At 42.5% G+C, this 13,698-nt stretch overlaps 1 protein-coding gene across 1 annotated transcript in view; it reads left to right on the top strand.

Moving 5' to 3' along the window:
• The window catches only part of ANKH (ANKH inorganic pyrophosphate transport regulator), a 98,398-nt gene that overhangs the window by 62,534 nt on the left and 22,166 nt on the right, over positions 1 to 13,698 (top strand). Inside the window, exons 3-8 of the mRNA XM_065831137.2 lie at positions 3,327 to 3,445; positions 4,577 to 4,660; positions 7,182 to 7,352; positions 9,025 to 9,159; positions 10,707 to 10,799; positions 12,571 to 12,666. Coding sequence (XP_065687209.1) covers positions 3,327 to 3,445; positions 4,577 to 4,660; positions 7,182 to 7,352; positions 9,025 to 9,159; positions 10,707 to 10,799; positions 12,571 to 12,666 — 698 coding nt within the window. The remainder of the gene's footprint in view (positions 1 to 3,326; positions 3,446 to 4,576; positions 4,661 to 7,181; positions 7,353 to 9,024; positions 9,160 to 10,706; positions 10,800 to 12,570; positions 12,667 to 13,698) is intronic.

Here is a 13,698-nt window from a genome sequence, read left to right as displayed (position 1 = left end):
GATGTTGGCCTACCTAAAGATATTTCAGAGACCAACAGTCATTGATAGATTTGAGAAAAAATCAACTAATGCAATTTTAGAAATAGAGCTGGGGACAGAAAAGGATGATTGCAGTAATCAGACTGCATTGAGATGCTTGTAAGCTGTTTGGGTTTTTTTCCTTCAGTAAAGCTAATATTGACATATGTAGCTCTGTGTCTGGAAGTAAATGGTATCACTTTATATGAGGGTTTATTTTTGTTTTCTTGGTGATGTCAGTATAACATACTTGGTAGTAGACAGCTCCAGAATTACTATAGTATGACTATTTGTTTGAGACTGTGAGCATTATTAAGAGTGTGTTCAGTTGTTTTAAGAATGTCTGGAGTGTGTGTGGTAGTAATTGGCTCTTTAGAGGCTTGAACCAGTGAAGGGAAGAAGAGATGCAATTAGGTATGCGGTTTTCAGTGTCATTTCTTAAGCTTCTGGGTCTTAACTGGAAAAACCAAAAGCAAGAATTCCAGCTTAAATTCCATAGCAAAACTAATCCATAGACATATCAAAATAAATGAGGTATTAAGGGAGAGCAAACAGGCAGCTTGTCTTGGAGTTGGACTTCTCTGTTTTGGTTGAAATGATGCAAGGAATGGGAACAGCCATCTGCTTTAGATTCGTGTAATACTCTTCAGCTCTGTTGTCTGTGTTATTAATTTTGTGTCATGCTTCATAATAAGTTTGTAAGGTTGGCCAAGGTTAATTTCTAATTGCATCAGCAGTTGCTTTATTCACAGCTCTGAGACACATGCCTGTATATTAGTCAGTAAATCTCAGCTTGCTGAGTCCTTCTATCTGAGGATGGAAACATTCATGGACATCAGCAATAGTAACTGTGTGCTTTCAGTGACATGTGGCATAGTGACTATTTTAAAACTATCTTTTAGGCTTAGCCATTATGATTTTAAAATTGAAATCACATTAAAAAATGCAGTTAGATGTTTGATGGAGGAAAGAAAAAACAAAATCTTACAGAGCACAGTGCTTATATCCCTAGAAATCTTAAAAATGTGGTGCTGTGGGCTGTGGTGGTATGAGTCCTTTGAGAAGGCCCTGCCAATAAACTACAGCCCTCTGGTGAACTCTCTGTTCCTAGAAGTGAGAGTAGCTCAGCGTCTGATCCTGCTGATTCTGTGAACTTTTCTGTGATAGTAAACTTAAAAAATAATAATGTAAACATCCCAATGGCTTTTATAGCCAAAAAAGAAGTTACTTATTAATCATTTTCTGAACACTTTAAAGTCTCATTTAAAGCAGGTGAAGTGCATGGAGAGCATGGAGGGTGACTGCTGCAGCGCTGCCTTCCCAGCACTGCACTGCTGGTGGGGACCCCTCCGCAGAAGCAAGTTCCTCAGCTCCTGGACTCTGATTTTGTCAGTGCCCATGTAGAGAATAAGGCTGGTGTGTTTCCTGCAGCAGTTTTTAAGTTGTTGTGCAGGAGAAATGCAAAGCAACTTCAACAGAACCTAAAAGACAGCTCAATGAATCTGACCTTCCTGTGTGGCTTGCCCCACGTGCCTTCTGAACTTCTTCTCCTCATTCATTCAAATAAGTTGATTCAGAAACATCCCTGTACTGCCGTGCTGTAAAAGCAGCTTTCTGCAAGGACTTACCACGCAAAACTCCGTAAAAGAGAGTTCTCAAAATACTGAACAAAAATTGATATATGGGTGTTCACACAAAAATGAGGTTGTGCTTGATGTGTGACTGGGCTACAACAAGCACATGAACACTTAAAAAACTAAATTGGTCTCCCTGAACTCAGGAAAGGTCAGAGTACTGGTTTAAAGTTCTTCCCCAACCCCCTTCAAAATGAAGTGAGGCTTGGAGTGCCTCAGGAGGATGGCACTTCTATTTTACTACCTTGTTTACACTGTCTTGCCCAGACTGAAAAATCTTTTCAGTCCTGTTAACCATTTAACTGCTGTATCTCTAAGCCATCACAAAACAATGATGAGCTAAACTCTTCTTCAGTTGCTTCCATACACTGTTAATGAGTTATGAAAGATAGTTTTAGGCTAAAAAGATTGAATTGGATGACTAGCATTAGCATTTGTCAATCTGATTATGTGACCTGCATGCACGCAAAGGATATCTTTCCTGAAATACTTTTTGTGAAGGTATGTACAATGATAATAGAGTTGGAAAATCTGATAGATGTTCACATTTGAAATAATTATCTTAGGAAAGACAAAAGTGGAAGGGAACTGAGGTAATTCTGCTATTACTTGTGTTGGGAGGTTGACTTTACAACCTAATCATTCTTTTAGCAGCTATTACAACTGTATAGAGGAAACCAAGTGATAATATGCAGATCTAGAACATAGTTTATAGAAGGTTAAAAACTGTATGAGTTATTTAACTGTGCATGTTATCTAAGTCCCCATAGTTCAGAGACTCCCTGGTCTTAGGGAGGATTCTGGGGTTTTTAAAACAGCTGGATGACATGGGTACAAGCAGTTCTTCAGGGAGCTGTGTGGCGAGTTCCTGCATCTGTGTTGTCTTCAGCCCGGCGCCTTGTGCAGAGAGACCTGGCAAGAAGCCTTTTGCCCTACACTAAAAATTCTTGTCTCAGACTGAAACAGGATGGTGAAATAACATCCTGGCGATCAGAAGTGGCAACCCCCTGGTTTCCAGTGGTTCCCTTTTCGGACTTGTGACTCCTGAGATGTTGGCCCTAGATAAAGAAGAAACTAAGGCGGGTGGAAGCTGCCCAGGAACCATACAGGGAAGGGCGCAGTGCCCTGTCCCAGCAGAGGTGATCATTAGGCAGGGTAAGGGAGAGGCATAACGAGGTTGATGTGTTGGGTGCCTTCGCAATTCACAGTATCCTTTCGCAGCTTTGTGAAGGTTTACAGGTAGTGTCAGGAGAATGCAGTGACAATAGATGGTTTTAATGTTTATAAGGTGCTACATCCCATGAAATACACAGTGCCTGGTGAAAACAGCTTTTCTAACAAAGAGCCTTGAGTTAATAAAAGAGCAGTAGATTTTCTGGAGTACCAGTGCGTTCATTTAGCAAACAGATGTGCCACTTAGTATACCCATCTCCCAACCCGGCCATTTATTATCACTTCTCTGCCAAAGGTTACTTGAAAAAGAACTATGAGAGCACTCTTCTGTCATAAACACCAGCTGGTGAGGCTGTAATATCGTGAAGCCCCTGCAACTGTTTGCTAAGTGGATGCATGTCTGAGCTCCTGGGTGTTGCAGTGTTTCAGGTACTTCTGCATATCTCACCCAGAGTCCATATGTAACCTTTATCATTCATTCCTATTCTTGTGTCTCTACAGCATATAGCGATTTGGGGTATTACATTATTAATAAGCTGCACCATGTGGATGAATCAGTGGGGAGTAAAACTCGGAGGGCCTTCCTTTATCTTGCTGCCTTCCCTTTTATGGATGCAATGGTAAGTGCCTGATTCAGAACTGAATTTTAATATTTTTGTTATTTTTTTTCTTTGGTGAGCTTAGTTCACAAGGTCTGTTACCTGATGGGAAACTGGAAGTGTGCAGAAGGAAGGTGTTTCCTTTGCAACAAATAGCTCTGGATATACACGGACACATAATCTCCTGCTACCTGGAAAAAGTATCTGGCTGGATTTTGAACATTCAGAGCTCATGGCAAACATAAAAAACCTCAGCTGCCTTGTTAGGGTTGCTGTATGTGCATGCTAGAAAGCACTGTGCATCTTGTGATGAGCTGCACCATTTGTCTGTATGTGTCCTCTCATTCCAACTTGTGATGAAAGAATTGTATTTGCCATGCCTTCGCAGGTTACTTGCAGAGCGCACAAGGAATAAGCTCAATATTTTCTCAACGCAAATTTTTTGAAAGGGTATTTCTTACGGTCTATTTTTGCAAGCACAGCTAAGTCCAGTGTATCTTAAATGTTTGGGCAAGAGAGTCACACATGGGGTCAGCTGCTGCTTCCCAGATCACCAGGCTTACTGCTTGTGGCATGCACAACATAAAAATAGGGCAGATCTCTTTAAAGCCTCTACTGCTGTGTAAAGCTGGTAAAGAATAACCTTCTCATGGTGTGCCTCCACCACTTAACCTACCACTCTGTCTGCTTTAAACAGTACCTGACAATAAAAAGAAGTTGGATCATTAGTTTTCTCTTCCAGACAGGACACAGTCTAAGTCAGTGGACCAATGGATGTTATACTTCAGAGGTGCATCCAGCTGGTGAATGAGAATAAACATTTTTTCCCTTGGATTATTTTGTATGATAATCCATCCTGTGCAGTATCAGTTTTACAAAGAAGGGGCAGTTTCTTATTGTGTCTGCTCTCTATAGTCTCTAAAATCATTGCCATTCTGCCTGTCATCCCTGGCAGTGAGGAGCTGAATGCAGCAGTGCTTTCTCTGCATTACTGGCTTAACATTTGCCCAGGTTCATACCAGGTATCACTGGTTGAAAATGGCTTTATGAATTTTGTGTACAACATAACAACCAGAAAACAGCATTCCAGGACCTCGAGTCATTCACAAATATCATGATCACTTCCCAAACTCTTCTTTGCCTTTTTTTCAGGCATGGACCCATGCTGGGATTCTGCTGAAACACAAGTACAGTTTCCTAGTGGGATGTGCATCCATCTCAGATGTCATAGCTCAGGTAATGGGCTCCTCTTAGAAGTCACTGTTCCTGTTGTGTTATGGACTGGATGCTTTCCTCAGCAGGAACTCTCTTGCACAGAGGCTGCCTTCTCTCTCTACCATGAAGACCACACCAAAGGAAGTAATCTTGTGTGCTGTTCTCTGCCTGTTTCCCGTCATGTGGAGGCTGTTTGCTGACATTTGTGGCTTAAGCTGGTCTCGCTTGACAGGAACAAGTCAGTCCCAAACCACTGTCAGGAGAAGGGAACCAGGATTGTTTGGGCTAAGACCATGTCTTTCAACACTTCCAGAATCCTGTTTCAGAATGACTGAGAAACAAGTTGTATATACATGGGTACATACGGGAAAAAGAAAGGCCAGGCAATGAAACCAATGATTGCTACCGGTCCCGAGGCTGACGGTGTACTTTGAAAGACACTTTTCTCCCCCTCTGCGTTCTCTTCCATACTCCACACAGTTGCACTGAAATCCTGAGTGAGGCTTGTAGGTGGGGAAGTAAAGGCTTTATTCTCCAGTTCACCTGTCAGTTTTGCATGTGCTGTCTGCTACAGTGAAATGCAGTAGTGTAAACCATCTTCTGAGTGCCAGTATGGCACTGTTCTTGTTACTGGTCCAAAAGGTGAAGGCTCAGAATGGCAGCACAAGGGATCTGTGGTGATAGCACCGCGTGATGCAGAGAAGACAGAATGTTGTTTGAACTTTCATTTGTGAGGGTGGTGTTAACTATCCTGTTGCTTTGTACTAGACACACTTAGAAGCAACATTCATACACATTGCTCATGGCCAGTGTTGTAGCACTTGAGAACCAACATACCACCCTCTTTTTAAAGCATATATAAAAATATTATAAAGTGGGGAGTCTCAGCACCTATAAAACAGTTGCTGTACTGCCCTATTAGCAGCTGAATGGTGTAATGACTGGGTAAGAAAGAGAGTAATAACAGTACAACATCAAAGGAAGTATGAAGTCAACAGCACTTGGTTCAATTTTCCACAGTATTTTCCTCCCACTAAATATGAGCAAACTATAAACCAGGTTGAACCATTCAGTCAGCTGCTATTCTCTGTTTGGCAGGTGGGCCTCTCTGCAGTACTGCACTAAATCCCTGAAGATAATACCAATTACTGTAAATTACTTCAACTTTCAAGATCTACTCTTGTTCTGATGTGACCTACAAAGTTTGCTGACCCTAGATGCATGTCAGGTCATATACAGCTAAATACAGAAACAAATTCTTTTGCACATGGTATAATACACATGCCCTTTTCACAATGGCGGGTGAGTGGGGTGCCAGGGTTGTGAAGAGTAAGACACCTGTCATCTGCTCTCAACAAAATACTCCACAGAGTATTCTCCACAGAGAAAGAGCAAATCCAGAAGACAAAAAGTTGTGAGTCTCCATACCCCAGAACTCTCTACACCTCTGTCTGCTCCCTACACAAGCAGTAGGTGTGCAGGCAGTAGCTAATTCTCCTTTGGTAGCTTCATACACACAGTTTTTGTGACTGACTTTGCTTTGGTTTACTGAAAAACGTTTCTTTTGTCAGGTTTGAAAGAACAGTTTTGCAAACCCTCATAAACAGCGTGGCCTGCGTAATAAACTTTTGCATTCTCAAGCTCTAGCAATGAAGGAGAGAACCTGTCCCTGAACAATGTGTTTTGTGTTTCTTGTAATTCACTTGATGACAGCATGTCCCAGCAGGGTTGTCCTTGATTTTGCTCTTTCCAACACCAAACACAGTTGACTTTCCAGGTGTGCCCTCCATCCAGAGACATTTGGAATTTAACAGGCACGCCATCAGCTCTGTACATAACAAAGAGAGTAATATCGTATTAATCAATTCCTTTGCATTTTCTGCATTGAGCATTTAATCTTGCGAGACTCAATTATGAGCTGTTCATTAGCCCAAAAGTTTCCATTTCATTTACGTCCATGTGGCACTCAGCTGAAGTGAGAATAATGAAATACTGAAATTTCACTCAGAAAAGTAGAAAATTAGGATGACATAAGAATTCCTGCTTCTAAGTGCTGAAGTGAATATTTTAAAACATCTGGCTTTTTAAGTGCCACTGCCTGCTGCCCTCCCCCCCGCAAAACAAAAAAAGTATGGCTTAGAAGCTGACCCTAGAAACATGTCTCCAGCCTCAGCTTATATCAGAATAGCACATTCTCCTGGGAAGGGTGGCACTCAGCCCCATGCTTGCTGCCAGTCCTTGCCAGACTTGCATGTCAGCCTTCTCCTATTTATGGCTTCTAGTCCGACACCTGTCCATACCTTCAAGTACTGTTCAATGGAGCTTCTGGATGGTGTTAACTCTTGTTATTCTCATTTGTATGACCAAATGCAGGGGCGGTCCTGACTAAAGTTTCAAATGCCACAAGCTCGAAGTGAGATAGATACTGTAGTCACGCGTCGTTGTTGGTTCGGAAGGACTGGCTTGGAATCAAGCAGGTGATCTGTTGGCCCTAAAGAAACACACAGACAAATTACTAATCATGTATTTGTTTGCCCCGCAGGTTGTTTTTGTAGCCATTTTGCTTCACAGTCACTTGGAGTGCAGGGAGCCTCTCTTGATCCCAATCTTGTCCTTATACATGGGAGCACTTGTCCGATGTACCACTTTATGCCTCGGATACTACAGGAACATACATGATGTCATTCCTGACAGAAGCGGACCTGAAATGGGGGTATATTTTAATGTTCTGTGCTTTTTCAAATTCACTAATTTTAAACTTGCTTTTTTGTGTTATAATACTGTATTAAACCACTATGCGTGAAGGGCCTTCTCTCTCCATCCTGCAGAAAAAAAGACATTTTCACTTAAAGAGACATAGTAGGAACTATTCCAGCAAGCTAAACTGAGGAATTGTGGTCTGGATGATTGGGTAGTGAGGTGGACTGCAAACTGGCTGAAGGAAAGAAGCCAGAGAGTCGTGGTCAACGGGGCAGAGTCCAGTTGGAGGCCTGTATCTAGTGGAGTGCCTCAGGGGTCAGTACTGGGACCTGTATTATTCAATATATTCATCAACAATTTGGACGAGGGAATAGAGTATGCTATCAGCAAGTTTGCTGATGACACCAAGCTGGGAGGAGTGGCTGATACGCCAGAAGGCTGTGCTGCCATCCAGTGAGACTTGGACAGGCTGGAGAGTTGGGCAGGGAAAAACTGAATGAAATATAACAAGGGAAAATGTGGAGTCTTGCATTTGGGTAGGAACAACCCCAGGTTCCAGTATAACTTGGGGAATGACCTATTAGAGAGCAGCATAGGGCAAAGGGACCTGGGGGTCCTGGTGGACAGCAGGATGAGCATGAGCCAGCACTGTGCCCTTGTGGCCAGGAAGGCCAATGGCATCCTTGGGTGTATTACAAGGGGTGTGGTTAGTAGGTTGAGAGAGGTTCTCCTTCCCCTCTACTCTGCCCTGGTGAGACCCCCATCTGGAATATTGTGTCCAGTTCTGGGCCCCTCAGTTCAAGAAGGACAGGGAACTGCTGAAGAGAGTCCAATGCAGGGCAACAAAGATGATCAGGGGAGTGGAGCATCTCCCTTATGAGGAAAGACTGAGGGAGCTGGGTCTCTTTAGCTTGGAGGAGACTGAGGGGTGACCTCATTCATGTTTACAGATACATAAAGGGTGAGTGTCACGAGGATGGAGCCAGGCTCTTCTCAGTGACAACCAATGATAGGACAAAGGGCAATGTGTTCAAACTGGAACACAAGAGATTCCACTTAAATATGAGAAGAAACTTCTTCTCAGTGAGGGTGACAGAACACTGGAACAGGCTGCCCAGGGAGGTTGTGGAGTCTCCTTCTCTGGAGACATTCAGGACCCACCTGGACACATTCCTGTGTAGCCTCATCTAGGTGTTCCTGCTCCGGCAGGGGGATTGGACTAGATGATCTCTTGAGGTCCCTTCAGTCTCTAACATTCTATGATTCTGTGTTCTGTGCAGTGTGCTGTCTGTTGAGCACCTCCACACTGAGCTCTGTACTGAGCTGCAAGACAGCACAGAGTGAACTAAGCATACACCTTATTCCACAGGGAAGAAGGTCTCAAAATTCCTTTTTTTCCCCAAATGTCATATTGTTTTTCACATATCTGTGTCTTGTAGCCAGAACAAACACATAGCTACCTTATGCATTATTTATTGAGATCCATGACACAGCTTCTTTTGAGTCAGTATTACCAACATCAGTGAAAATATTTTAGGCTCCTCATCTTGAAAACTATGGAAATGAATGTACCAAACTGACAATGTGTGGGAAAAGCAAAAATCCTTTCCCTGTGCTTTTAGTCCAGTTCTGCACGTTTTCTTCCAAACCCACTTCTTTTTTTCATTTTTTCCGATGTGTTGTAGGGAGAGGCTACAATAAGGAAGATGCTGAGTTTCTGGTGGCCTTTGGCATTGATTTTGGCAACTCAGCGAATAAGTAGGCCCATTGTCAACCTTTTCGTCTCCCGGGACCTAGGTGGCAGTTCTTCAGCCACAGAGGTAAGAAAGGCAGTGCTCTCCATTACTACAAACCATCATTTGCATGAAATTACTCTGTGTTTCTGTTTCTCAACCATGCTGACAAGAAAAAATTGTCTTAAGTACATTTCTGTTCAGTGCTCTCTGTATCCTTGAGAAGAAGAAGTTTTACCATGAGCGTTTCTGCCAGGCCTAGTGGGACCTCACCCGCAACAAGACCAGTAGAATTTTTTTCACTGAACAGTTCCTGCATCCCAGTTTTTTGTGCTCTCCATATAGCTACAAATGCCCCGAAGCATTCAGATCACAGAGATTTTAGGATGGTCATCAGCAGTCCTGTGTTCTGCTGTTTCCTGTCATGGAGATTTATGGCTGTACAAACTGATGCGAAACTACTGTTAGCAGTCAGTGCCTCACACCGAATAAGGGTAGCACATCAGGAAGCACATTAAAAAAAAATCTGTCTCCTGATTGGGATATTTGCTGCCAGTTTCAGTGGTAGGATATCTAGATCCATGTGGTCACTGGCAAATCTGTCACTTTTTTTTCTGCTGTAAGAAGAGGGCGGTAAGATAGTGAATGGAAAATTCAAACAGGTGATGCCTAACAAACGTTCTGTCAGCACTGCTAATTTCTCATACAAGATGCTGTGTATTTCACCCACTCAGGAGTTGCCAGTGACTGCAAATAAACAGTTGCGGAGAGAGAATCTAGGAAGTGTCATGCTTTTACATGTGTAAGTCAGGGATTAGTCTGTGCATTAATAGCATTCTCAGTACAAGGGCAGCCAGAGTGGGTTAGCAGAGATCAGTTTTGCATTTCTTGGTGACTTTTGATTTTAGATGCAGAAAGCTTCGTGGGTAGCCCATGGCATTTTGTTACTATTAGGATGACTCCAAATATATGACATAGCTGATGGTTTGGTGGTGTGTTTACACTAACAGTAATAGTCACGTTTCAGCTTCCTCTGATTTCTGAAATATTTACCTCTGAAAAGGGAGGTGCTGGCAATGCAGATAACATCAGTGTCTGGAGCATCAGTATACAGAAGAGTTTTACAAATTTGATGTCCAAAGTCAGTCAGCCACTGAGGCCTACTGTTTTGTAGCCTGTCTTACTTAAAACTATGTTACTTCTGAATAACCAAATAAAATGTGTATGAATTAAAATTATGAAACGTGGTCCAAAGCGACTGTGAGCTGCAAGGCATTCTGCTACTCAGGTATCTGTAAGTAAAATAACTCAGGAGCAACGTGGGAGGGAGGTATTTGGCTGGCTGAGGGGCACATACCAGCTCAAATTAACTATTATCCCAAAGTATCAGAGTGATGGTGAAATCACAGAGCTGAGTAACATAGCTTCATGGCACCGAAGATTTCATAAGCTTAAAATGATGGGCCAAATGATGGCCGCTCTGTTGGATTTCCTGAAACAGAGTTTCCAGTCACGTGCCTGATTTCCCAGTGTGTCAATGTGGTGATATTGGCGGGAGACGGCCCCCTATGTTAGTTTAGCTGTTCTGTTCAAAGATTTGAAGTTCATATATATTTCCCTGCCTCTTTTCATAGGCGGTGGCGATTCTGACAGCTACGTATCCTGTGGGACACATGCCCTATGGCTGGCTGACAGAGATCAGAGCTGTATACCCTGCTTTTGACAAGGTGAGTGCCCGTCTTAGGGCTGTAATATATTATCTTTCATGTGGTTTCATATGCGTGGTCCTCCTCTTTCTCTCTGTTACAACACTTTAATTTGGGGTAGCTTCAGTTATGTCAAAGGAATTTATGCCAAACAAATATGAAGAAAGATAGTTCATGGCTCCATAGTCAAGTGTAACAGATTCTTTAAAAATAAACCAATCAAACATTAAATAGGGCTGTATTAATGGCCATCTATCGTCTTGCTTTTCTTTACATTTGCTTTTGATGCCTGTTGTTCCTTGTCCCACTGAGAAGGATGTCTTAAAATGCTAGTTAAAATGGATTGGATTTTGGTGGCTTCAAGCTGTTGTCCAATTTATAATTTTAACCTTAGCTCTGTGTTACAAGGTGTTTAGCCTACCTTTTGAATAGATAGGTGCTGTATTTTAAGGATCCAAAAAAGCCCTCACTCACTATGATGTAGCTGCTTAGCTAATGAAGTGATTTCTCACAAAGTGTCCATCAGTGAGTGAGTTAGCTCACATCTCTGCTTCCTTCAGAAATACAAGAAATAAGAATAGATCTGTGAAAAAATATGTTTACAGAGGGTTTTCATAACCTTTTCCCAAAAAGGGCCGACATGGGAACAGCTTCCTGCTTTAGGGTCTGGGTTACCTACATGCGTCTTCACACACCCAAACTTCCAAGCAGATATTTAGGCAAGAGCGTAGGGCTGTCCAGGTGCTGTCAGTGCACTGATCACCACAAAAGCTTTAAACGGCAAAATTCCGTCAACTGCTTAAATGAGTGTGAAATGGCGTACCCTTCCCAGAGCTCATGTTTGGTTTGTCCATTCCCAAGATGTGTTTGCATAAGTTCCTAATTTCTCTTATAAGTCACGTCACTAAAGCAGGTTGACCCTGTGACAGGTCCTGCTGTTCTACCTGAGTTACATCAAGGGCGAATAAATGTTGAACTAACTCTCATGGCACAGGTTTATCAGTGTGGGCGCACACTTCTGTATCTCAAACAGCCCCAGGGTAAACGGAATGGATGACCCAGCGGCCTATTGCTACCGGGCTCCTAATGATGCCCTGTTTTTCATATCACATCCTCTCCTTTCACAGACCATTTAGTTTGTTTTTATGTGTTCCCTGAGGGCAATTTAAAATCTTCAGCTTCATTTGCTACATTAGACATTTCGAAGAGGGCTTTTGTTGTTGTTTTAAATAAAACTTCACTGCCATGTGAGTACAGAGCCCATGTTCGAGGTAGAACGTCTAATAGTCCTAATTATGTTCTGTTCCTTAAACTGCACTAAAGGAGCCAGCTGTTTCAGGAGCTTTGTTTATATTACCTGCTTGTCTAATTGGATCAGTAAGGGTGCTTGCATTGGCATACGGATTCAGTACCACTCTGTGGTAAAAAATAATGGAATCCTATTTTTCCTGTCTAAACATGCTACAAACTTTAAATTAAGGTAAAAACAAATCATGTGGAGTTTCCTTAGAAGGAGCTACCACCCTTTTTCAAAGCTGAATTTGTGAAATACAACTTATTCCTTAGAAAAGTACGGAGATTACTCAGCCCTCAGCCACTACAGGAGCAGTTGCTGTCATTTTAAGCGGAAAATATTCTGTGGTGGTACAAAGTACTCAGAAAGCTCTTGGTTAAAAAAGTAACAAGCAAAGATGGACATGCAAGCACACAGGTCCAGCACGACCCTGGTGCCGTCAGCCTCCTGCTAGTCTGGAGCCAAGCTAATGCTCTTTATCTCTTTCTCTTACCCTAGAATAACCCCAGCAATAAATTGGTGAACACCAACAGCACCGTCACAGCAACACATATCAAGAAGTTCACTTTTGTTTGCATGGCATTGTCCTTAACGGTAAGAAACATTTGTTGAACTCTCTGGCTTTCATCTCAACCAGAAAATTATCCTCTCCACCTAAATCTAAAAGCATGAGCAGTTCAATAAAGGTGAGTTGTCCTTTGTTATGAAGCTCTGTTGCTTTTATCTGGAGGAGAGAATGTGATCATAGTACTGGAGTACTAGGAAAATCAGCTATCGTTAACTGAGGCTAGACATCTTACAGGCTAGAGTTGTTTTATGTAATTGCTCTCACTACTTCTAATTTCAAATCGGCTTCAACATGCAAAGAGATATGAGAGATCTGCCTTTCTTTTCTCTCTTCTTTTTAATGAACAAAACCTTGGTAACCCGTGTATCAGGAAAACGAAAACCCACATTTGTCTCATGTGCAGTGGGATAACAGCCTGTCCCTGGGCATCGTTTACCATGACCGGTGGGAAAGGCAGCACGTGTCAGAACTGCAGTCGCTGTTCCCTGCCACCTCACATGGCACTGGTCTTCCATCCTGGGGGTACTTTTGTGCACGTTGGTTTTGCTTACCCTCAAAATGAACTAAATAGGGCAATCTCAGAGACGGTGCTGACATTGACATAGGATCTATAGCTTGACTGTGCTGGGAAGCATTGCAAGGGGCTGACTTTCAGGGAGAAATTTTACTGAGCCTGACATGTTTCAAAACGACCATCTCGCACACATACATACAGTGCACCTTCCCCAGAAAGACCTGCTTCTTCACAAGTCTTTTTAGCAACAAACAGGCAGTTTTGTAAGAAAACTCACACAGGCGGTAGGGATCACAGCAAATATTGGAGCAGATGACCAGAGTAAATGCAACTTCTGTTTCTGTATTCTCAAACTAGTAAAGTGGGAAATGCTGCAATTGTGTTAGGATATGATGCTCAGAGTCCTTAAATTGAATCTGTTGATACCCCAGGCAGGAGTTGGTTGCTTTGTAACTCTCCCCACGTTCACAAATTTACGGTTGAGTAATGGAGGGCTGACATCATTTCTCTCTCCCCTTATTTTTAGTGTAGGGCCTTTTGACTG

The sequence above is a fragment of the Patagioenas fasciata genome, chromosome 2, assembly GCF_037038585.1.
Source record: "Patagioenas fasciata isolate bPatFas1 chromosome 2, bPatFas1.hap1, whole genome shotgun sequence".
NCBI lineage: Eukaryota > Metazoa > Chordata > Aves > Columbiformes > Columbidae > Patagioenas > Patagioenas fasciata.
Note: the sequence above shows the minus strand (reverse complement) of the source record. Positions and strands in the feature narration are given on the sequence as shown.